The 23,878-nt window shown below is 57.2% G+C and overlaps 1 protein-coding gene across 2 annotated transcripts in view; it reads left to right on the top strand.

The window, feature by feature from the left end:
- Positions 1-23,878, top strand: part of CELSR1 (cadherin EGF LAG seven-pass G-type receptor 1) — a 140,388-nt gene that overhangs the window by 69,076 nt on the left and 47,434 nt on the right. For both annotated transcript variants that reach the window (XM_045464452.1, XM_045464451.1), the window contains exons 3-5: positions 4,560-4,782; positions 9,493-9,608; positions 9,991-10,079. In XM_045464452.1, the coding sequence (XP_045320408.1) occupies positions 4,560-4,782; positions 9,493-9,608; positions 9,991-10,079 (428 nt within the window). The remainder of the gene's footprint in view (positions 1-4,559; positions 4,783-9,492; positions 9,609-9,990; positions 10,080-23,878) is intronic.

Genomic DNA, 23,878 nt, shown 5'->3' with positions numbered 1-23,878 from the left:
ACCTCAGTTCTGGCTTCCAGAACCACGAGAGTATAAGTTTGTGTTGTTTTAAGCCACGCAATTTGTTGTCATTTCTTCCACCAGCCTTAAGACACCAGTATTTATTGGAAATGAAAAAAAAACTTTACGGTTAAATCAAAACAAACAGCTCCATGGAAACAGCTTCATTCGCAACTTATGTTAAAAAAAAAAAAAAAGCACGATCTTGAAGAAAAACAGGGATGACCCCCCATGGGACCACCGGGTGGTCTGAATGCTCAAGTCCCCGCGTGGCCGTGGGCGGGACGGGCCCCCTCACGCCAGCCGTCCTTCTGTTCCTCCTGGGGAAGGAAGTTTCCCTGCAGCCCCGGAAAACTGGTCTGTAAGCAGGAAAGCCGGGAGCCAGAGTCAAGGTCACATCTTCGGGGACCGCAGAGCTCTCGGGCTGGGCACGCGGCCTCCTGTCTCTGGGCCGCGGAGGCAGGCCCAGGGAGGACGTCTGCAGGCCGGCGCGCAGGCAAGGGCTGGGCTGGGGGCCTCGGAAGGCTGGCGGGGGCGGGGGGGGGGGGGGGTTGCGCAGGAACACTTGGACCCGAGCCCGCGACGCGGGTTCTGGAACGCCTTGGGGCGGAGCGCTGTGGGAAGGGCCTAGCGGGGCCTCCCTTTGTTTGCTGTCACGGTTTGGGGAGCGCTCCCCCGCCCTGTCCCCTCGCTGCGGCTCCGTTCCAGAATACTCTGTACTTGGCCACCGACACGCCAAGCTGGAACTCGGGGAGCAAACACTCCCACACGTCATACACGTTTTTCAAGCAGAGATTAGAGAGTTTGAAGTGTGCGGAGGACAAACACACGTTAAGCTAAACATTGAAAAGGAAGGCAGGGAATTTAAGAAGCCCGCGGGCTGTTCACCTGGAGGAGCCCAGGAGCACTGGGTCGCGAGTGTGAGGGTGTGAGTGTGGGTGGGGGAGGGTGTGAGTGCACAGGCGTATGTGTGAGGGCACGTGTGTGCACAGCTGTATAAATCAGCACACCTGTGAGTGTGTGTGTGTGTGTGTGTGTGTGTGCGCGCGCGCGCTAGCATAAGCCGCACGGTGGCCGAGCCCAGCGCTGTGGCGGGCGGGGCACCCTGGTAGCCCCCCAGCCAGCTGGGGCCAGCAGTTTCCATGGAGGGTGGAGCTCGAGGGGGTCCAGGCGGGTCCGTGGGCTCCTGTCCTTTTCCTCTTACTTCTGAGCGGGTGCGAACCAAGCCTCTCTGCCAACGCGACCCTGGAGTCAGCCCCTGCCCGGGAGAACAGGTGGGTGGGCTGGCCGGCGCTTCTGGCCTGGCCCTGGGGGGTCACTGGCCTGCTGGCCCCTTCACGGTTCTGGACTTTAGTTAGGAAGTCTGCGATTTCAAGCCGCCCCGCCCCCCGTTTTCGACGGGGCTCAGCCTGGAGCAAATCGTACTTTTTAGGCGTTGCGACTGGGGCCACGTGGGGGAGGGGGAGGGAAAGCCCAGAGTGTTTGGGAGCACCACTGGTTTGCAATGCTGACCGCAGGTCAGTTTGGCCTGTGCCTCAAAAGTGAGCTTCTTGGAAGCACCCCCTCGGGTGGCTGAAAGGGTTTTCTTACGCTGGTCAGCGATCGCGCTCTAGAATCCTCACCGTCAGAGCTCGGCCTCCAGGAACACTCTGAGTCCCCACGATCTGCGTTCTCAGGAGCTGCGCCTGGGGGTCGGGGGCGCAGGACGGGCCGGAGGGGAGCAACAGAGTCCTCTGCTGACCGTGTCCCCACCTCCGGAGACGGCCAGCTCTGGGCCAGGGCACCAGACCCTCCAGCTACTCACTGACCAGCCACAGGGTGTGGGCTGCCCCAGCAAGGGTGGCTTCCTGGCTTGGGGGGGGGGGAGTCCGGGTGCAGAGTCTGGTGTGAGCCATCAGCACCCAGCACACCGGGGCTCGGTCCCAGGGGGCACTCGGGCTCCACCGTAACACCCACTCTCAACAGCACCTCATTTTCCTTGTTCAAGATTGATGAGATCCTAACATCACCCTGCAGTCCGTTCACATTCTCAGCGATCTTGCACGTGCCTGCTGTGGGCTGACTCGTGTCCCCCCCCCCCCCCCCCCAGACTCACGGGTGGAAGCCCTGACCCCCAGCCACACAGGATTAGCGTCCTCGCGAGAAGAGACACCAGAGAGCTTGCTCTGCACGCACGTGAGCACAGTGGGCTCCCTGGGACGGGCTCTCACCAGGCGCTGGGGTGGCCAGCACCTTGACCGTGGACTTACAGCCTCTAGAACCCTAAGCAATGAATGTCTATTGTTTGAAGCCACACGGTCTGCGGGTATTTTGTCAGTCAGCCCGGTTGGCTAAGGTGATGCCTGGGGATCCCAGTGACTCCTGGGTTCCAGGAAGCTGCTGTCGCTTGAAGGCCACTGTCCCCGCACCACGGCCCCTCCTATTAGACGTCTCTGGAGTTGTGTGATTCACATCCCTTCGTACTGGTCTTGTACTAATCTAAGAGCACGGGCATCACTACGGGAAAATAGATGGATATGACGGTTTGCAAATACGACATCTCTGTGTGGCTGCAAGTATGTAAACCTCAAGCCAGGAGGGAGCAGCCACAGAAATGACAGAGGAGAGTTGATTTCCTTTGGTTATGAGGAGCTGATAGGAAAACATGCACAGGAATTACCGGGTGGCTCCAGGGACAGCAAATGCACATTGTCAATAAAATGCACAGAGATCCTGGGGGCGCCTGGGTGGCTCAGTCGGTTGAGCATCCGACTTTGGCTCAGGTCATGATCTCGCGATCTGTGGGTTCGAGTCCCGCATCGGGCTCTGTGCGAACAGCTTGGAGCCTGGAGCCTGCTTCGGATTCTGCGTCTCCCTCTCTCTCTGTCCCTCCCCTACTCTCAGTGTGTCTCTCTCTCAAAAATAAATAAACATTACAAAACCCCAGCACAGATGTATATTGAAAGTGATTTGCAATAGAAGAAGCTATAAGCTACCTACACGCCATCAATAATAGAGTAAGGAACGTTAGTGACCGAAGCTTTGATGGGTCCTCTAGTGGAATTCTGTGCAGCCAGTAACGAGGGGCGGAAGCAGGTGCACTGACAGGAAAGGACTCCAAAGAAAGTGATTCGTTCCTGAGGACGTGCAGGAGACCGCTGAGGGCTTTTACTGCTCTGACGTGTTTTTGTACAGTGATGTGGGGGAGGGGGGCAGGGGTGCAGATGTGAATGTCATACGTTCATTTTGAAAGGTGCTCACTTAGTGGCACGTGGGTAACTCAGCCAGTTAAGCATCTGACTGCTGATACTGGTCCAGGTCATGAGCCGAGGTCTGTGAGATCAATGCCGAGCCTGCTTGGGTTCTCTCTCCCCCTCCCTGTCTCTGCCTCTCCCCTGCTTGCACGCACGTGCTGTCTTTGAAAAATAAAGAAATAAACATTTCTTTGAAAAGGCGTTCATTTAAAGTCAGTAACTGGTGGGGGCGTCTGGGTGGCTCATTCGGTTACGCGTCCCACTCTTGATGTCAGCTCAGGTCTTGATCTCAGGGCTGTGAGTTCAAGCCCCGTGGTGGGCTCCGTGGTGGGCATGGGGCCTACTTAAAAAATAAATGAAATGAAATGAAAATCAGTAACTGGCAAAGAATGTTGGCGGGAGCTGGGGAGTGAGTGTCTGCTCTTTAGAAGCTCCTGTCCGTCCACAGGTCTTGGCGGGGTGCTGGTGGCTCCCTGTGTGTGGCAGAGGCAGGCTGGGCCGCGGGGTTGGGCCACCCTCCCCGTCCCTGGAGCGAGCATCAATCGTCCCGGCAGACTGCTGCCGGCTGCCAGCTCGGGATCCACCCCAGCCTCCCAGAGCGTGTCCCCCCTGTTGGCGAGCGCGGGGACCCTCCCCGCCGGCGGGGTCTGACAGGCCTCTGGAGCAGAGGCAGTCTCTCTGGGGAAGCCTCCGGGACCCTGCTGTCACCACGGTGGGATGTGGGGACACAGTGGCGCCTGCCCTTGGCAAGCTCCAGGCTGGCGAGGGGGCCAGGCGGGATTACAGACACACCGGGGGTCCGGCGTTGGCCACGCTCTCGGGGCAGTGCGAGGGGGCGCGTGGGGCGGGAGGCCTCCCGAGGTGGTGGCCCTGGGCCCAGCGTGCTCCCTGCGTGCAGCCCGGTCGCCCCCTCTGTTCTGACTGCGCAGCCGTTGCAACAGGCACGGTTGTGGGAGGAGGCCTGGGCCCCCCCCCTTATTCTCATCATGTCTGGATGATTCTCGCAGAAGAGAAGGCCCTGCTGGGCTAGCGGGGTGTAGCGTTCACCCCTGCGCGTTCCTCTGTCCCCCGAGCGCGGGGACCCCGGCAGGGCTGGGGCAGGGATGGGACCTCTGTGGAGGAGCCCCCTGGGGTGTTTCCGGGGAACTGTCCTGGGATCGCCCCCCCCCCCCCCGGGAGCGGGGTGCCACCACGCGGGACGACTGCGACGCGGTCCTCGGAAGGCCCCGGGCGCTGCGGTGTCTACGTGCTGGACGGAGACGGCCGCCCGCGGGTCGGGTTCCGGGGCCGCAGGGTGACCTCTCCCCCGCCCGTCTCGTCCCGCAGGAGAGCACTGCGAGGTGAACTCGCGCTCCGGCCGCTGCGCCAACGGCGTGTGCAAGAACGGGGGCACGTGCGTGAACCTGCTCATCGGCGGCTTCCACTGCGTGTGCCCCCCCGGCGAGTTCGAGCGGCCCTACTGCGAGGTGACCACCAGGAGCTTCCCGCCCCGGTCCTTCGTCACCTTCCGAGGCCTGAGACAGCGTTTCCACTTCACCGTCTCCCTCGCGTGAGTGCGTCCCGTGCGCCCCGCGGGAGAGCGCCTGGTGCTGCGGCAGCCGTCTCCAGGGGACAGCGGGGCGGCGTCCGGGGGGCCCTTTGGTCCCAAGGGCAGAATTTCAGGACGCCAGCAGCGGTGGGGGGGGGGGGGCGGGGGGGTGGAGCCCGGCCGGAAGCCTGCCCTCGCTCTTCTCGTCCCGCTCCCTTGCCGACGACACTGGGGCGGCCCTGGCGCCCAGAGGTGGGGGGCACGGGGGCCGGCCGGCCGGGCGCCGGGTCGACTCAGCTTGGGTCCGAGAGCTGGGCAGCCGAGGGCAGCCGCCTGTGGCCTCGCCTGTGTCGAGGGTGCGGTGCTCCTTTATTTCTGTGTACGTTTCTGCAGGAGAAGTGGGGTGTATTTTATGTGTGGTCGTTTGTGCCCCTGTTGGGGGCCCTTAGGGTGGCCTCCTGGTGGGGACATGGCACCTGTGCCCTTGGAGCAGACATCTGCTTCCTGCTGGCTGCCCTTTGAAGACGGGCTCCTCTCCGGGGGTCCTGCCCCCCCCCCCACCACCACCAGGCGAGGGGTGCAGTGCAGCCGACAGGCCCTGGGGGGCGCTGGTGGGAGTTGCAGCCCAGAAGAGTCGGCAGTGAGGCCTGGTCTTTGTGGTGAGTGGCCAGGCATGTGCCACCGTGGCTCCAGCCCAGTGGACCCCGGTGCAGCCGGGAGTGTGGGCTGGCTGCTTTGGGGGAAAGACCGTGAGCACAGTGGGCACAGGGCAGGCCAGGCCTGTGGGCAGGAGCTGGGAGCCGGCCTGTGCCGTCTCGAGGGCCGCACGGTGCGTTTCCAGCGGTGAGCATGGTTGGGGCCGGTGCCCTCAGTTTGCTTCAGCTCATGCTTCTGGAGCACCTGTTATGCCAGAGATGCTCTGGGTAACGGGTGAATCAGAAAGACTTTAGACACATCCTCGGGGATCTTCAAGTCCAGTGGGAGGGACTCTAGAAATGCATGCTGGGAAAGGCTCCCCGATCATGTGGAGATCCCGGGCAAAGCCAGCTCTGGAGGGCTGGGACGCCGGACATGTGGTTCAGGCTCCCCGACCTCCCCCCCGGGAGCCCCTCTCTTCGGAGCTGCCTTCGGCTCAGGGCCCACCTTGGCCTCTGCCCCCGCCTCTCACCCTGTCGCATCCTACGAGCCCCTTGAGTCCTCGTCCTCCTGTCCCCTGTTTGGCCGCTTCGCTTCTCCCTTCCCCGGCCCCAGCACCTTGGCCTCATCCTCTCTCCCTGGTGACCTGGTGTGACGGCACTGGACTCGTCAGCTTGGCCGGAGTCAGCCTGAGTCCCGTGGGGCCTGCCCCCTGCCACACGGGGCTTGAGTTATCAGTGGGTTTTCTGCACTGTGGCTGGGACCTTCTCCCCCTAAACTGGTTCTCCACCCAAGCTCGTTGGTCGGGGGTGGGAACTCAGGCCCGACTTCCTGATCCTGATTTTTGTCCTGATTTCAGCTTGTTTATCATCCTGAAGTCTCCAGGGTGGGTACCCTCCCTCTTTGAAACCTTTAAATCACTGCCCAGGGTCCCTGGCTGCCACTCCCTGCTCTCAAGCTCCCGGAGAGCCACGCCTGTCACCACCGTGCTCGGGGGAGGCAGGACATGGGGCTCCGCTTGGCCCTCCAGGCCTGGATGGCTGTTTTCCTTGGACTATAAAGGCGGTTTCGAGGCTTGGGTCACTTGGAGTCCCATAGTTCTGAGGCTGTTGTCTGTTTTATTTGGGCCATGGTTCCACCACATTCTGTAGAAAGGCCGATGAGGGTCCCTCCCTGGGGCGTGGCCTGAGGGCTTGGGGGCGCAGAGGAAGTGTCTGGGGCAGCTGGCCCTCAACGCCGACTGCCGAGCTGGGCCCTGGGTGCCGGGCCCTGGATCCTGGCTCTCTGCCCGCTCGGGATGCCGGCTCTCTGTCCTCAGCCCATAAGACCTGCACCCAGAAGGCCCACCATGGGGGCACAGCCTTCCAAACTGGGGCTCTGCCGCGGGGTCCCCAGCCAGTCTGTGCCCTGTGAGGCTTGATGTTTAAAACGTCACATCCTGTGGGCGTCCGCCCTCCCGATCAAAGGCATTTTGGGTCTCCTAGCACGTGTTATCCCTGGCCTGTGACGCGCGGTGGTTGGGGGCTTGTGACTTTGACGTCCGCGCAGCCACGGCCCTCAGTCACGTGCTGTGTCGCGACCACCGGCAGCGAGTGAGCTGCAGGGAGGGGGTCCCTGTCGGAGGCTGAGCTGAAAGGGGACCAGAAATGCCGGTGCCGGAGGCGGGCGGGCCCGGAAACCGACAGAGGAAGTCTGTTGGCTCCAGACTCAGGGAGAATCTGAGAAATGAAGCATTTGATTAATGTCCGGGTAACGTAATGTGATCGATGTCCGCTTGCTTGTCAGATTTGGTGTCTTTAGCTGATTCCGTTTGCCAGCAACTTATGGGCAGTTTGCCGTACGCGTGGCCACGGCCAGGGCGTCAGGGCGCCGCTGAATCAGTGAGGAGTTTTTTAGGGAAGGACTTCGGAAGCAAAAATCCCGAGAAGTCCTCCCAGAACTTGAGCAGAAGAGCAGCTACGCTCTGGGGGCCGTGCTTCGGGGGTGGACACCCCGTGGGAAAGGTGGAGCGGGGCGCCTTCCTCCTCGTCCTCCACCCCCTGCCCCCATCCTGTGTTCTTGGCCTCTTCCCCGGCCCCTCGCCGCGTCTCCGTCTCTGTTTCTGGTCTTTCCTCCTTGTCTTGCCCTGCCCAGACCTTCCCCTTGGCCCTGGGTCTCTTGTTAGGGCTCTGTGTCCAGCGGGAGACCTCTGGGTGCCAGCTCGGGGCGGCGGGGGGCATGCAGGGCCGTTGGACACCAACACCTCGTACCGACTCCCACCTTGGTCCAAGGAGAAACCCACGGCAGAGCCGCCTGCCCGGCAAGGATTAGGCGTGACCCAGGAGTCTCTGTCTTGTCCATAATCCGTGCCCTTCTTTGCCTGTTTCCCCCCAGACCCAAAGCATCCCCTTCGCTGTGCGAGGGTTTTCTCTACCATGTCATTGGATCTTGCTGATGTTGTAAACGGAGGGGGAGGTCAAGATGTGGACGGGAACTGTTTGTTTGAAGGAGCCCAAAGGAAAGGCTGAGGTCAGATGCCCGAGGCAGGGTCCGACACTCTTGCTGCTTGAAAACAGATAATCCAACCTGAATCAAAGGAAATAATTTCCCCCACTTAATCTCTGGTGAGACAGACGTCGAGCTTGCTCAGGAAACAGTTCCCAGGTTCCTATAAGAGACGTTCTAGGTTCTCTGTAACCAGGGTGTCGGGAGGCGCCCCAGGTCTGGTCGAGCTGGCCTTCTTGGGACCCCGGGGTTGGCTGAAAGATCTCTGAGAACGTTTACGTCTTGTTGACATACGTGGGTTTTTTTTTTTTTTTTAAATGTTTATTTATTTTGAGAGACAGAGACAGTGCAAGTGGGGGAGGGGCAGGGAGAGAGGGAGAGAATCCCAAGCGGGGCTCGAACCCACGAAGCCATGAGATCATGACCTGAGCCGAAACCAACGGTTGGATGCCTAGCCGACTGAGCCACCCAGGCGGCCCCAAATAAGTGGCTTCCAAATCTTCAGATGCTTGAAGTCGGGCAGGTCTGTTCAGTTTCACCCCTCTGGTTTCCAATCATGCTTTCATCCATTCATTTGTTTATTAGCACGTTGTTATTAAGCACTTATATGGACCAGACCCTGTTTGGGGCTCCAGGATGCAGTAGTGAGTGAGAGGCAGTTCCTTCCCTTAACGATCATAGCTCTTACACACAAATAAATAAACAGCATAACTTCAGAAATAGACTAAGTGATGTGATAGATTTGAGCAGGTCGGGGCACCATGTAGATGGAATGAAGTTTACAGAAAGTGCAGTCAGTGTCTCCTGAGAGATCTGCGGAGCCAGGGAGGGTTGTTGGGGGGGGGGGCAGCAAGTGCAAAGGCCCTGGGGCAGGGAGGGGATAGTGTTTGGGAGCGCAGGGAAATGGCGGTGGAGACTAGGGGCAAAGGCCCTGAGGCAGTCATCACCACCAGCCTCCCCGCGTGGGTGGTATTGCCTTGAGGAACGTGCATAGGAACCTTTCCAGTAACAGAACATGCACCGCACGTGTTTCTTTTTTTTTTTCTTCTTCTTCTTTTTTTAAAGTTTATTTATTTTTGAGAGAGAGAGAGAATGGAAGCAGGGGAGGCACAGAGAGAGAGGGAGGCACAGAATCCAAAGCAGGCTTCAGGCTCCGAGCTGTCAGCACAGAGCCCGACACGGGGCTCGAACTCACCACCCGTGAGATCATGACCCGAGCCAAAGTTGGACGCCCGACTGAGCCCCCCAGGCGCCCCTGCACCACACGTGTTTCTGTTCACACGCCTCTAACTGGTGCAGTGGCTGCGTCGTCCTCCTAGGACGCGGTTCAGATGTCCTCTTTTCCTGTCCTCCCGGCCGTGGAAACCAGATTCCTCTGTGGTATCTGCTTTGCTATTCCCAGAAAAGAACATCGCCAAGCAGGTTTTATGGGCCACCGACTCCTGATGAGAAAAATGAGTTTCCCGGGAACGAGAGTCTTTCCTGAGTTGGTCCCCACGCTCTCGCCCTCTGCCGGCTGGGCGTGCCGCGTCGTTCCCCTGCCCCCGGCCGTCTGCGGCCCCTCGGTGCCGGGCCATTCGTCCTGTGACGTGCTTCTGCTTGGCCCCACAGGTTTGCCACCCAAGAGAGGAACGCCCTGCTGCTCTATAATGGCCGCTTCAACGAGAAGCACGACTTCATCGCCCTGGAGATTGTGGGTGAACAGGTGCAGCTCACCTTCTCAGCAGGTGGGGCCTCCTCCCCAGGAAGGAGCCGCTCTCTGAGCCCTTCACGGGCACTCTGTCGCTCGAAACCACCCTCGTCCTTTGCAGCACCTTTAAGTGTGCTCCCTGCCCGTGCCCTGGTCCTGCTGGGGATCTGTCCTGTGGGGGGAAATGCGGAACGCGCGAAGGTGTTCATGGCGGTGTTATTTGTGATGCTGAAAAGACGGGAGGCCCGGCTCGGGGTTCCAGACATTGGGGAACCGTTGGGCATCTGATCTGTAGATTGGAACTATTTAAAGAGCCGTGAAGCACGTCGTCACCCACGTTGTTGGCAGAGAACGTCGATCCAGGCTGTGTCGTCTGTGGCCCGCTAACCTGTGCTCTCTCTGGACTCCCCCACCCGCAGGTGAGGCTACCACAACGGTGACCCCGCAGGTCCCGGGGGGCGTGAGTGACGGGCGCTGGCACTCGGTGCAGGTGCAATATTACAACAAGGTAGGACGGGGTGTCCCCCCCCCCCCCCCACACACACACACCGCTTCCCGCCAGCCTGGGCGACCAGTGGCCGGGCCCCAGCAGCTCTTCTGTCTGAAGTCATTTATTTATTTATTGTTTTAATTTTTTTTTAACGTTTATTTATTTTTTTGGGGACAGAGAGAAACAGAGCATGAACGGGGGAGGGTCAGAGAGAGAGGGAGACACAGAATCAGAAGCAGGCTCCAGGCTCTGAGCCGTCAGCACAGAGCCCTATGCGGGGCTCGAACTCACAGACTGCGAGATCGTGACCTGAGCTGAAGTCGGACGCTTAACCGACAGAGCCACCCAGGCGCCCCTGTCTGAAGTCATTTATACTCCGAAATTTAAAAAGTATATACTGGCTGAAAAAGTTCTTTAGGAAGTGTTTGTTCAGGGTCTGTGTAAGTGTCCCCAAGCCCTGTGCTGGGGTCGGGGAGACTCGGGGACCCCCAGGGTCCCCCTGCAGTGGAGGGAGGCGTGGAAAGAGTTTCTTCATTGCAGCTGCTTTGGCTCGGGTCATTGCCGGTGGCTCCGGTGGCTAAAATTGCAGGCCATTCAAACACAGCTCCAAAGCCAAGATTGTCCGTTTGTACCCGGATGTAACCTGAGAGTCAGAAAGGTGGAGGAGATGCTGTGGAGGTGTGGGCAGTTTGGTTTCGTTTTATTTTGCCGTTTCCTGGCTTGTAAGGAAAGAGGGTGTTAAGCGTTTTCATCAGAACTACCCCACTTTCCATGGCTGTAGCGTCTGCAAGCCGCTTTTCTCTTTCCTGGGAAACTCTAGGGCGCCTCCCACCGAGGGTGGGCAAGAGACAGCAGCCTTCTCTTGGGCACAGATAATGAGACTTGTGCCCCTGTGTCCCGGAGGGTCAGGAGCCCCCGAGGATGGGGCTGTGCCCCGTGTGCCTCTGTGTCCCCGTAGCTCGGGGCACGATCCCTCCGAGCCCAGGGACCCTTCTGCCTGCTTGAATCTGCTCCAGCCAGCAGGACAGACAGGTGGACAGAGACACGCCCCCTGGCTTCTCCATTCATGTACTCTGGCTCGCTTTCCTGCGTCCAACAGCGATCATGGGGGCTGAGCTCCAGCTAAGGGTGCAAGCCGGCCAGAGTGGGCCGAGGGGACCCCCCCGCCCAGAGCCCGTGCTTCTGTCAGGGGAGCAAAGACCACATACCTGGTGCATTTTCTTTCCTGCCTGTGTGGGAACACACCTCCCCCACCAGACCCGGCTGAAGGCTTTTGGCTGCCGGGCTCTGCCGGCCGTGGCGTCCCCATCAGAGTGCCTGCACGTAGCGAGTTCTGGAATCTGCCGATGGCCCAAACAACAGTGTGTCACAGTTGGGCGGGGTCGGGACCGCTGACTTGGCTGCCCCTGCCTGTGCCCTACTGCACCATCCCTGGCCGCCACCCGCACATAGGGAGCACCCACCAGGGGCCTGCCTGCCGGCAGCCAGCTGGTAAACACCACAGCCAGGCAGCCCCCGGCACGTCCCGGAGGAAGGAGCCTCCCTCCAGGAGGCACGCAGAGGTGGGTCCCCGGCAACCCGCCCCTTCCGTTCCCAAGGCGGGCCTTTCAGCAGCAATGAGCCGCTGAGCCAGACCCTCAGCGCCAGGATTAGGCCTTTCCTTTCCTGGAGCTCAGCTGTTTCCTCTCTTGCCCGAGGTTATTCGATGGAGGGAACGCAACAGTTTTCACTTCTATCTTAAGGCCTCCTTTGTGGGGTTTGCCGGCCACACAGTTGGGGAAGTGTTTGCAGAGATGATGCACCTCTGTCTAGTGGGGGGGGGCGGGGGGCGGGTATTTTTTGTCTCGCTGCCCGAGGCTCTTCTCCAGATGCAGCGACGATCTGAGTGGCCCACGGCCAGGGGTAGGCACATTTGTTTGCAGGGGCGAGAGGGCTGCCCGTCCCAAGGCAGGACGCCCCCGGGATAAGGGGTGAAGGCAACCCAGAAAATGGACCCTAGGGGCTGGTTGTTCTGCCCTCCGGCCTCTTGTTTTGTGGTCCTTGCCGACTGTGGTCCTCGGTGAGGCCTCACCTGCAGGCCACAGGTCTCCCGAGAGCCACGGGCCCCTCACCTGCACTCCATTTACAAGACAATGTATCTGAATAATTCAGGGCAGTCAGGGAGGGCAGAATGGTGGAGAGTCCCGCCCCTCACTCTGGTTCACACACCCTCCCTCCTGTTTCTCCCGGGCGGGTCTGCTCTGCGTTGCCTGTTTGGGAACCCCCTGGCCCCCACGGACCCTCCCCAAGTCTGCAGGGGGCGTGGGGGCCTGGGAATCCGCCTGGGCCGTTTTATCAGGCAGGAAGCAGGGAACCCTCAAACAGGATGGTCCCAGCAGGGCTTATCCCTAAAATAGGGCGTGGGGCATCCACGAGGGCTGGTGTGGGACCCTGGACTGGTGGCCGCAGCGGGGCTGTGGCCGTGGCTCCCCTCAGGCCTGGAGGAACAAGGGGACGGCAGAGCCCAGAAAGACAGAGTCCTGGAGAGAAGCCACTTACATGGAGCAGTGACCTTCCGCAGAGGCTCTCCTGACAGCTCGCCCTGCCCTCCCCCTGATCTCCTGTTGGGCTCCCATTGGCCAAAGCCAGCCAGAAGCCGGACACAGCAGGCCCTTGATAAGGTCGTAGGGTCGGCCTCCCACGCAGAGAGCAGGCAGTCAGTTTACTTTTTCTCCGCTTGATGACGTTGTAGACGAGAAGGTCTGCAATTCACCTTCCGTGAAAGGAAGGTACACTGGACTCTTTTCTGGAAAGGTGTTTCCAAAGCAGCCTCTTTGCACAGGCATGTTGAACTTTGTCAAGCTCGGCGGAGCCCCTCCCGCACCCCCCCCCCCCACCCGCCACGGAGGTTCAGGGCTGGTCTGGACTATTTGTGATCCTCACTCCTGACTCTGTCGCGGACGTGCATTGTTTCCGAGGCCCTCTTGGAGGATAAACGTTTGCACCGCCAACTCGCAGAAGAGCAAATGCACCTGATGGGAGAGGTTTGCAGAGTATTTGGAAATGACGCCTTATTCCAGACTCGGGTTTGGCCGCGGGGTGGCTGCGGGGTGGGGAGACTCAGGCTCCCTGTGGAAACGGCTCTCACGTGGGCGTCTCATCTCTTCGCTGTTCCTGCGGAGGATTCTGTGCAAGGGGGCACTGGGTCCCTGAGCACGGGCCTGCTGTCGTGCTGGGTGTCTGCAGGGGTCACATCGAGGCCCCTCGCCGTGCCCCAGGATCCCTCCGCGGGGGCTGCGGGCATAGATCCTTGTTAATGAGAGGTTTAGGATGGTCCTGGGGAAACCAGGATGGCTCAGGTCCGCCTTGACCGTGGCATCAGGGGGTGTCCGCCCAAGCCAGCTGTGCACCCCGGGAGTCTGCACAGACGTGTAGACTGGGCAGACACGGACGTGCCAGGGAGGCGCGCTCCTGGGACACATCAGGCAGGGTGGCCTGTTTGGGGCATGGGGCTCGAGGAGAGAGTGGGTGGTCAGACAGGGCCAGATCGGCTGGGGGCTTTGATGTAGGATAAAGAAGGGGTTGAGGAGGACGTGAGGCGTGTGACGCAGGTGTCCGCACCTCGGGACTATTGACGCCTGTCATTAGCGGCTCAGTCTTTGTTCCGGAGGGTGTTGAGCAGTGCCCCTGACTTCTATCCCTTAGGTGCCAGCAGCACCCCCTCGTTGTGACAACCAGAATTGTTTCCGTCTATTGTCAGGTGTCCCCACAGATGCCTCAGCAGGGGAACTGATGCGTTGGCCGGCCATACCCGCCTGGATGGGATGGTGGAGTCCCTTGAGGCCGGGCTGGCCACACGATCCTGGGTAGGCTTGGCCCGTGCTGGCTCGGGGCCATTCCGAGATGATGTGGGCTGCCTTTAGTAAGCCCGGAAAGTATTTTCATCAAGAAAGGAGAGCTCGAGTTAAATGGAAACCCCCTCCAGCATCAGTATTCTCTCCTTCTGATTGGGCAGAGCATCCAAGTGCTTGAGATTTCCATGACCTTGGGGAAAGGGGCTGCTGGGTGTCGTCAGGACCCTGCCCTGTGTTTCTGGAAGTCACTCATAAGCTCTTGGGTCTGAGCCGCACATGAACCTCCAGGAATCTCGAAGGGAGTGGGTGATGTGCGGGGCAGTGCAGAGGAATGACCCCACATGCTGCCCCCTGGGCTCGGGGTGGGGGTCTCCCTCTGCTTCACGGAGTGCTCCAGAAAACCCAAGGGTTTCTGCCCAGAGTCTTGGGTCAGGCTGGTTTTGATGGGAGCCCTCCTGGGGGTCATTCCTACAGACCCCCTGTGGTTCAACTGTGTGGCCTTGGGGTTGTGGCTGCCTGGTCTCCCTGATCACTCCTTGCAGCCCTTTCTTCATGCTGTGTGTTCACTCGCCGATATGTGGAGCGTTTATTGAGTGTCTACTGCATGCCAGGCACTGTTCTAGATATGGGGACGCACAGAGCACAGAAGGGGTAAAGCCATCACCTGGGAGCTCCTGTTCCAGAGACGGGGAGGGAGAGGGAAGAGGGAGGAGGAGGGAGGGGAGGAGAGGGAAGAGGAGGAGGGACAGAGAAGGAGCAGTGAGCACCTTCCTTGAGCTGACTCTTCTGGACAAGCAGGCCTCCATGACCTCGCCCCTCCCCACCCCTCCAGCAAGCACTGGGCCAGGCAGGGGAGGTGTGGGGCTTGTGTTGTTTGGGCTAGAGCCCCCCAAGAGCCTGTCCTTGTGAGATGTGTCCAGAAGGGTGGAAAGCGGCTGTTAATAGAGAGTGATCAGCATGTGCTGCTTTCTGAAACGGTGCAGATGTCAGCAGCTGTTAACTGTTGTTTTTTATGAGAAGGGACACGTAGTTCCGTTGTCGAGTCCGACTTAGGGAAGCGGAGAAGCTACTTGACAGAATAGAGGGTGGTGCAGCTGTGAGGAGGAACGAAGTCGATTTCTGCGTGCTGACGTGGAAACGATCTCTAAGAATGTTGTTCATGGGTTTAACAACCACACTGAAGGCCGGGTTGTGGACCGCACACTTGTTAATCTCAAATTGGGAACTTTCGGGAGAATCGCAAAGTTAAAGTTAGAACTCATATTCCCTTTGACCAGATTCCCCAGTTGTTGACATTGTTGCACGTTTGCTTTATTATTTTCTACCCCCGCACACATAGCCTCATATTTCACCTGCTGGTCTGAGCACCCTCGATGCTCAGACCTGTGTCAGGTGTCACTGTGCTGAATGTCGGCTGTGTTCTAATTCCGTCAAGCTCTCCAAATGTCTACGTTTTCTTTTTGCTAGAACAAGGAATTCTCTCTTCTTTCTATTTATTTATATTTGGTATGGTTTCACAAATTCCTGTCTTATTCAATGGACCATAATCTATCCTTTTCATTAATTCGATGTTCAGCTTAGTTCTTGTTTGGCCCGTGTCTCAGATTTGGCAAAAGGGACACAGGTGTAAGGGCCAGCTGTATCTAGCTCCGGCCTTTTGACTCCCCTCGCCATTTTTATTAGTGCGCCTTTGCTGGTTGGCACAAAAGGACATTCCAGGCTTATCTGGTCCTCAACCCCAGCCCTGGAATCAGCCATTTATCCATAGAACTCTGGATTCTTTTTGTGACAAACGGCATTTAGAAACCAAGATTCGGGTGCCAGGTGTGCTTGGTGCTGCCGGGGTGTCGTCTCACTCTCTATTTCTTTCACAGGCAGAGCTGGGACATGTGTCAGTGTGTAGTTGTGTGTGCACAGACTTGTATGCACACACGGAAGTTCACGTTTGTTTCATCTCTACCTGTTGAAAGCCTCAAATTCCATCCAACGTAGGTTCATTCTGGTGTTTTCCTCTTTCATGTTTGTAACCCTCTTCTCTCAGTGAGAAACCTGTTCCCATTAGCCTCAATCTGGCCATTTGTTTTCTCACTCCACCATTATTTAAACAATGTGCTGGCCCACTAGGCCACCACCTTGCAAGCGGCTCCCTCCCTGAGCCTGACTGTACCACTGACTCCAACAGGTGCCAGGAACAAGGGGCCTTAATGGAGATTTGGCTAATGTATCAAATTATTCAGAAAGTAGAGGAAGGAAAGAAGGAAGGAAGTTTGTTATAAAACTTGCTGTGGATTTGTAGGCAATGAAAACACAAAATGCCAAAATATGCGGGATGCAGCTAAAGCAGTACCATGAGGAAAATTCATAGCACTGAAAAAAATACTATCAGAAAGAAAGTCTCAAATCAATAATCTAAGCTTCCACCTCAAAAATCTCCAGTAACAAACACACTGAAGACCTGGTTGTAGACCGCACACTTTTTAATCTCAAATTGCAAACTTTTGGAAGAATCGCAAAGTTTAAATAAGAACTCATTCCCTTTGACCAGATTCCCCATAAATAAGAACTCATTCCCTTTGACCAGATTCCCCAGTTATTGACATTTTTCCATGTTTGCTTTATTATTTTTTACCCCACCCCCCATATATCCTCATATTTCACCTGCTGGTCTGAGCACCCTTGATGCTCACACCTGTGTCAGGTGTCACTGTGCTGAATGTCGGCTGTGTCCTAATTCCGTCAAGCTCTCCACACGTGTGAGTTGGCAAAAGAAACTCAAAGCAGGCAAGCAGATGGAAGCAAATAATAAAGAGCAGAAATCAGAGGAGTTGAAAATAAAAAAATACAGAAAATCGATGAAACAAAGAGCTTTGGAAACATCAATAACACTGATCACCTTCTAGCCAGATTGACGAGAGAAGGGAGACAACACAGTTCCCAGTGTGAGGAATGAAACAGGATATCAGCACAGACCCTGCAGACACTGGTGGTTAGTGGAAGAATTCCACACGCAATCCTCTGTATGGGCATTTAGGACCCAGACAAAACGGTCCAATTTCTCAAACACGCAAGCCACCACAACCCACCCGGTATGAAATAAAGAATTGGACCACCTTGCTGTTCAAGAAATGGAATTTGTCATTTATTAAAGGAAATTTTTTTTAACGTTTTATTCATTTTTTGAGAGAGAGAGTGAGAGCAAGAGTGGGGGAAGGGCACAGAGAGAAAGGGAGACACAGGATCCGAAGCAGGTTTCAGGCTCTGAGCTGTCAGCACAGAGCCCGACGCGGGGCTTGAACTCATGAACCACGAGATCATGACCTGAGCCGAAGTCAGATGCTCAAGTGACAAAGCCACCCAGACGCCCTTGGAATTTGTCATTTAAACACTCCCCAAAATGAACCCTCCAGGCCCAGATGGTTTCACTGGTTAGTTCTACCAAATGTTTAAAGAATGACAGCAATTCTATACATCGCTTCCAGAAAAAATAGAAGAGGAGGGGACGCTTCCCAGGTCACTGGGACATTAGTAGTACCCTGATATGAAAACCAGATGAAGACAGCACAGAGCACCAGAGGCTGGTGTATCTCGTGACCCCGTGCAGCTCATGTCCCCACGGAAGCCTGTATATGACGTGTTCACGGCAGTCCCGGACTGGACTCCGTGGGTGAATGGTTCAACGGACTGTGGTGCGTCCCTTGCGTGGAACGTGGGCTGTGACTCACGGTTCTTGCAGCAAAGACACATGCTGAGTGACAGAAGCCAGCCTCACAAGCTTAGGTACCGCATGATCCCATTTACAAAATGTTCTGGAAAGAATGAAAAGGACTGAATTGGAGAAGAGAGTAGTAGTTTTCCGGGGCCGAGGTGGGGGCAGGAGGGACGCAGGTGTGTCTGTGGAAGGACCACAGGTGGGGTCCTAGTGGTGATGGAACATTCTCCATCCTTCTGTGATAGTCTTCTGTTTTGCAAGATGTTTACCGTTGGTGGAAACCGGGTAAAGGGCACATCAGATCTCTCTCGTTATTTTTCTCAGTTATGTGCATGTCTATGACTATCTCAAAATAAAAGGCTCGACTAAAAGAACCTTGAAAGACATGGGGCACCTGGCTGGCCCAGTTGGTGGAGCCTGCGTCTCTTAATCTTGGGGTTGTGAGTTCAAGTCCCACGTCGGGTGTAGAGATTACTTTAAAAAACCTTTAGGGGCACCTGAGTGGCTCAGTCAGTTAAGCGTCCGACTTTGGCTCCGGGCAGGATCTCACGATTCATGGGTTCAAGCCTCGTGTTGGGCTCAGTGCTGACAGCTCGGAGCCTGGAGCCTGCTTCGGATTCTGTGTCTCCCTCTCTTTCTGCCCCTCCCCAGCTCGCACTCTGTCTCTGTCTCTGTCTCTCTCAAAAATGAATAAACATTTAAACAAATTTTTAATTTTTTTTTTTCAACGTTTATTTATTTTCGGGACAGAGAGAGACAGAGCATGAACGGGGGAGGGGCAGAGAGAGAGGGAGACACAGAATCGGAAACAGGCTCCAGGCTCCGAGCCATCAGCCCAGAGCCTGACGCGGGGCTCGAACTTACGGACCGCGAGATCGTGACCTGGCTGAAGTCGGACGCTTAACCGGCTGCACCACCCAGGCACCCCTAAACAAATTTTTAAAAAATAGTAAACTTTAAAAGTACTTTGAAAAAAAATATAAGTATGTGCTGGTATATGCATATTTTTTTCTGAAGGGTATCCCCCTAAAAAAAAAAAACAAAACAAAAAAAAAAACCCCAAACCCATCAACAGCATGTATCAGAAAACTTCTGCTAGGTCACAAATCACCGTAAAGCATGATGTCTTAAAACATCAGATGTTTATTATTCCTTGTGATTCTGTGACAGACGCATTGGCTGTGGCTCTTTTGTAAACACCCTACCACATGCTGGACAACTTTGGGGAGAAACATGATAAAAACGATATGTTTCATGTTCATTTTGTACCTTTCTGTGATTTTTTTGTGTGTTTTACACATTCTAAATTTTTTTTTACGTTTATTTATTGTTGAGAGACAGAGAGAGACAGAGCAGAAGCAGGGGAGGGGCAGAGAGAGAGGGAGACACAGAATCCGAAGCAGCTCCAGGCTCCGAGCCGTCAGCGCAGAGCCCGACGTGGGGCTCGAACCCACAAACCGTGAAATCACGCCCTGAGCCGAAGTCCGACGCTTAACTGAGCCACCCAGGAGCCCCTGTGTTTTACGTGTTCTTAAGAGTATAGCAGGAATGATGGGTGATGGGACTACGAACCAATTTTGTTTTCTTCCTTTTAACTTTCTGTTTAAAAAAATCGTTTGATTTAGAGAACGTATGAGACAAGCCAAAGTTTTACAAGTTTAGGAACACTTGTGCGGAGGACATCAAGGTGGGAGACGAGAGAGGCCAGGTGGGGGTCTGTCGTCGCCGTCCCCGCACGGGGGGGTGGGGGGGTGGCATCACACTGGCTTTGCTTCTCCCACGGACAGAGCTGCACAGTGACGTGTGGTTAAGGTTTACTCTGGGCAGGGTCACCCCGTTCATCCCGAGCCTCCAGTCCGGAGTTTGACTGCTTTTGTTTCCTCTCCGGCTGCATTTCCACGGATACAGCCAGTTTCTCGGGGACCGGAATGGCCTCCGCTGTGTCGGCCCCCGTGGGTAGTCGATAAATCTCGAACAGCCATGCTCGCATAACAGGTGCATTCCATTTGCCCATCAAATCGGACGGCAGTGTCTGTAACCACACGTTGTCCTTCATCTGGGCCTGGAGGGGTCGTGCCTCCCAGGGACGCCAGTGGGCGGAGAGAACAGTGCCCTGAGTGGCCTCTGGGAGGGTCCGGGTGGGGCGAGGGGCCCGGCCTGCGGGCAGCCCAGCGGCTGGAAGTCGCCTGCTTCTTCTCCAAAACACGGCCTCTGCAGATGCTAGACGGCCACCTGCTGTGGAAACATACCGATTCCCCGGGACACGCACAGCCCCACCCTGGGGCTTTTGTGTCCACGGGCTGTGTGGAGAGCCCGCCTCCGCCCGGGCTCCTGGTCGCGTGGCAGTCACTGTCCTGCAACTGCTGCCTGCCTCAGCCCTCCATCCGTCCCAGCTTTCCCGGGCGCCCCTCCCCCTCCCGGGCTTCCTCCCTTTTTTTTTTTTTTTTTTTTTACCTCTGCCCCCACCCCCCGGACGAGGACATTTACCGACTGGGGTCCACACGTCCACCCTTGAAGGAGGAGAAAACTGAGGCTCAGAGTGAGGCCAGGAGGGTCAGGGCTGGGGTCCAAGGGCTCTCACCCACTCGTGGGCTCTGCCTTCTGCAATTTGGATCCAAGGGCTAGCACAGATTCCCTGACCCTGGGGGCCTTGGGAGAAGCCAGGGGCCTGTGGGGTCTCTGTGCTGCTGTCTGGACTCTGGGAACCGAGAGGGGCCTGTTAGGGTCCCAGCAGGAGCAGACAGGGCTTTGCAGGAGTGTGTGTGTGTGTGTGTGTGTGTGTGTGTGCGCGCGCACACGTGTGTTAGTGAATGTGAGTGCGTGCGAGTGTGCACATTTCCCATAAGCCCTTCTTCTCTCTTTGTCTGAGGTTGCTTTTTGGAAAGGTGACCTGCGGCCTGTAAATCTGTGCATTCTAAGTGACCTGGTCATTGCCGAGAGCTGTCGTCCTTTCTCTCCTGGGAGGAGTGGGTTGAGCGCAGAGCCTGCCCATGGGCCCGGGTCCCCTTCTGCGTGTGGCCCCAGCAGGCCCGGGTGTGTGGATCCCACATGCGGAGTGGCATGAGCTTCTTATCTAGTGCCTGAAGGTCCCCCCAGTTCGTGTCGAGCAAAGCCCCCAAGAGAAGGAATGTTACCCCAGCTTTTTAAGAAAGTGCTGTTTAAACTCCGGGGACCCCAATTTTAAGCCCTCTTATTTGTCATCGGAGAAAAGACCACCCTCCCAGCAGATCTGCACAAACTCCCTGGCTCCCAGAAAACCTGGGGGGCCTGCCCCCTGCCGGCAGGGACCACAGCAGAGGCTCCTGGCCCCCTCATGGACCCCAAGAGCTTTTGTCTGGTGAAGGGTCGGGCTGGTGAGCGGCTGGCACCGTGCCCCGTGGATCTTTTCCAGAACAAAAGTCATCCCCACGGAGATCAGGGGCCCTCAGGAGATGCCGATTTGTATAGAGTGCCGAGCACGCAGGCCGCCTTCCAGCCCTCGGCTCCCACGTTCCCCTGCGTGTTGTGCGTCCGTCAGAAACGCACAGGGTTCATCTTCTACCTGTGGCCACAATCGTGCGTCAACTGGAGTTAACCACCTGCCCGAGAAACAGAAGACGCTGGTGTGATTTTTTTTTTTTTTAATGAAACTCCAAAGCGAGCAGTGGATTTTGACGTTTGTTGAAAATCTTTTCTTCTTAACGCTCCCCAAACAAGAGGAATCTGCTGGCACGGTCCAGCACGTTCTCGGAGAGCGAACAAAGGAAGGACCCTGGAGCTCTGGCCGCTTCGCGTTCAAGCCCTGGAGAAGAATCCGAGGCTTTCCCTGGAGATGACTGCTCCTTTCTTCTTCAAAGGCGTGAAAAGAAGTTTGTGGTTTTAGAACCACAGGAAAACATACAGAAGCAAAAATACAGGGAGAACAGCCATTTGCGCGGTTTTCTGGCTTTTCTTCCCATCCTCGCCCAGCAGCGCGGCAGCCGCGAACTCTGCGGAGCGCCCCCTTTGCGCCCGGGGTGGTGCCACGGCCTTCGCGTTCATTGTGCGTTTCGTCCCACGAGGGAGGCGCTGTTTTCACCCCTGCTTCACAGAGGGGCCTGGCGGGCAAGGCAGCCAGGTGACTTTCCCCAGTGGGGTCAGGATGCGAACTCGTCAGGGGCTGTGGACGCTGCTGTCCCGTGTCCCCTGCCGGCCTCAGGCCCTCCCAGCTGGGCCTCACGTTGGGGCAACCAGGCCAGTTCCAGATACACTCTGCAGAGGGGTTCTCTCCGTTTTGTTCCCCAGTGACCCTAGAGCGGGTAGCTGTGAACTTTGTGGCTCTCCGGGAGGAGCTGCCCGGCTCGGACTGGTACGTGACCCACACCAGGTCGCTAGCAGGTGAGGGAGTCAGGAGTGCCTGCCCCCTCCTCAGCCTCACTGTGGGCAGGAACTTGGCGGCCAGGAAGTGACCTGCCTGATGTCCCATCAGGCGTGCAGGCAGCCATTTGCTGCCCGTACCCTCGGTGGGGGATGCTGTGTCCCCAGGAATAGGTTTCCGGCATCTTTATGGAAAAAAAGCCCAAAATGTCTGGGCTTTTTTGGTCCTTAATATATAGATATATATATGTGTATATTTTTTAAAATTTTTAATGTTTATGTTTGAGAGAGAGCATGAGTGGGGGAGGGGCAGAGAGAGGGAGACACAGAATCTGAAGCAGGCTCCAGGCTCCGAGATGTCAGCACAGAGCCCGACGCGGGGCTCGAACCCACAGATCGTGAGATGGTGACCTGAGCCGAAGTCACATGCTCAACCGACTGAGCCACCCAGGCCCCCCTGTCTTTTTGTCCTTAATATTCAACTCAAGAAGTATATATTTTACAACTTAGTTTCGGGAGACCTCGGAGTTTCGGCTGGCAATTGAGTCGACTTCTTAAAGCTGCTGAACAGGCCCCAGCCCCCCCCCCCCCCACCCCGATTGCCAGGGCAGATGAGGTGGAACAGGGGAGTGAGCCGTGGCTTCGGGGCTGCCTCCAGGCCCTGGGCCGCTCACACCGGCCCCACGAGGGGAGGCAGCCCGGTTCTCGGCAAACAAGCCATTTTGTCCTCATGGAGACGCCGAAACGTGTGCTGAGGTCCCAAGACGCCTGGCCAGTTCTGCCGCCTTGGGGAAGCTGGTCTAGTCAGTGTCGCTCTTGGGTTCCTCGCACGTTTCCGTGGCAGATCCGGGGCGCAGGTGAGTCCGCTCACTGTGCCTGACGTGGCCGAGCCCTGTCGTGGGATTCAGTACGAGTGGGCACGCGAGGCGACCGCAAGCGGTTGGAACGTCGGGGTGAAGCCGCCGGGTCCCTTAGCCTGTCCTTCCCACGTTCCCCCCACTGCCCCTTTCCTGTGCACTGTTGCACGTGAATCCCTGTAGGCTGGTCAGCAGCACTGCCCTGGGGTCCACAGCTCCCGTGTGTAGGCCTGACCAGAGAGCAGGTGTCCTGGGAGGCGGTCCTGGCCCGCCTGGGGGGCAAGACCCAGTTCACACCCGCGTGTTACGGGCGGAGCTGAGGCTCGTGGTCTGGCGGTCGAGCGGAGTTCACGCAAAGCCCCGCGGGGAGGCTCCTGAGGAATTTGGTGTGGATCCTGGAAGCCTGGGCCGGCGGGGCTGTGTTCGGCAAGCCCTCCCGTCCGGTCTGAACCTCGCTGTGTTTGAGAAGCGACGGCGGGGTACGCGTTCGAGGCTGCGTTTTGACTTCTCGCGACGCTCCCGCAGCCCAGCCGCGTGTGAATTCTCTGGTGCAAATTTCGGTTGGTCGTTCCTGACACAGAGCGGGAATCCACTCCGTTCCCAAGCCTGGCCGCTCCAGGTATCTGGTTTCGAGGAGCCCCCGCGCCGCCTTCCCCTGCAGCCCACGTTTGAAACCGAACCCCACTCGCCTCTCCGATGAGGAATTGTTTGCAGCGGGTTGAAAGGCTGTAGAAACGTGAGCGCTTTGTAAGGACCAGACGCTTTTGTACACGCAGGCAAATCTCCACCGGCTGCTCTAGAGCATCTGGATGGAAGCGTGGGGGAGGGTCTGCACCCAGCGCAGAAAATAAATTGAAGGGAAAGGAAGAGGGACAGGACCCTAAGCGGTGACTTCGGATTGGGGGACGCCAGCGTTCGCCCAGCCTGTGTCCAGCCCCTTTGGTTGTGAGAATCCTTGCCACGAGGCGTCTCTATTTCCCGGGTGTTTTTCTTCTGTGCAAACGTGTGGCACACGTTTAACAATTCTTAGGAGTATCCGGGGCCGTTCGTTTTGTCTTCTCTTGTCCCTGTGCGCCCTTCCGT

The sequence above is a fragment of the Leopardus geoffroyi genome, chromosome B4 (genome assembly GCF_018350155.1).
Source record: "Leopardus geoffroyi isolate Oge1 chromosome B4, O.geoffroyi_Oge1_pat1.0, whole genome shotgun sequence".
Classification (NCBI taxonomy): Eukaryota; Metazoa; Chordata; class Mammalia; order Carnivora; family Felidae; genus Leopardus; species Leopardus geoffroyi.
Note: the sequence above shows the minus strand (reverse complement) of the source record. Positions and strands in the feature narration are given on the sequence as shown.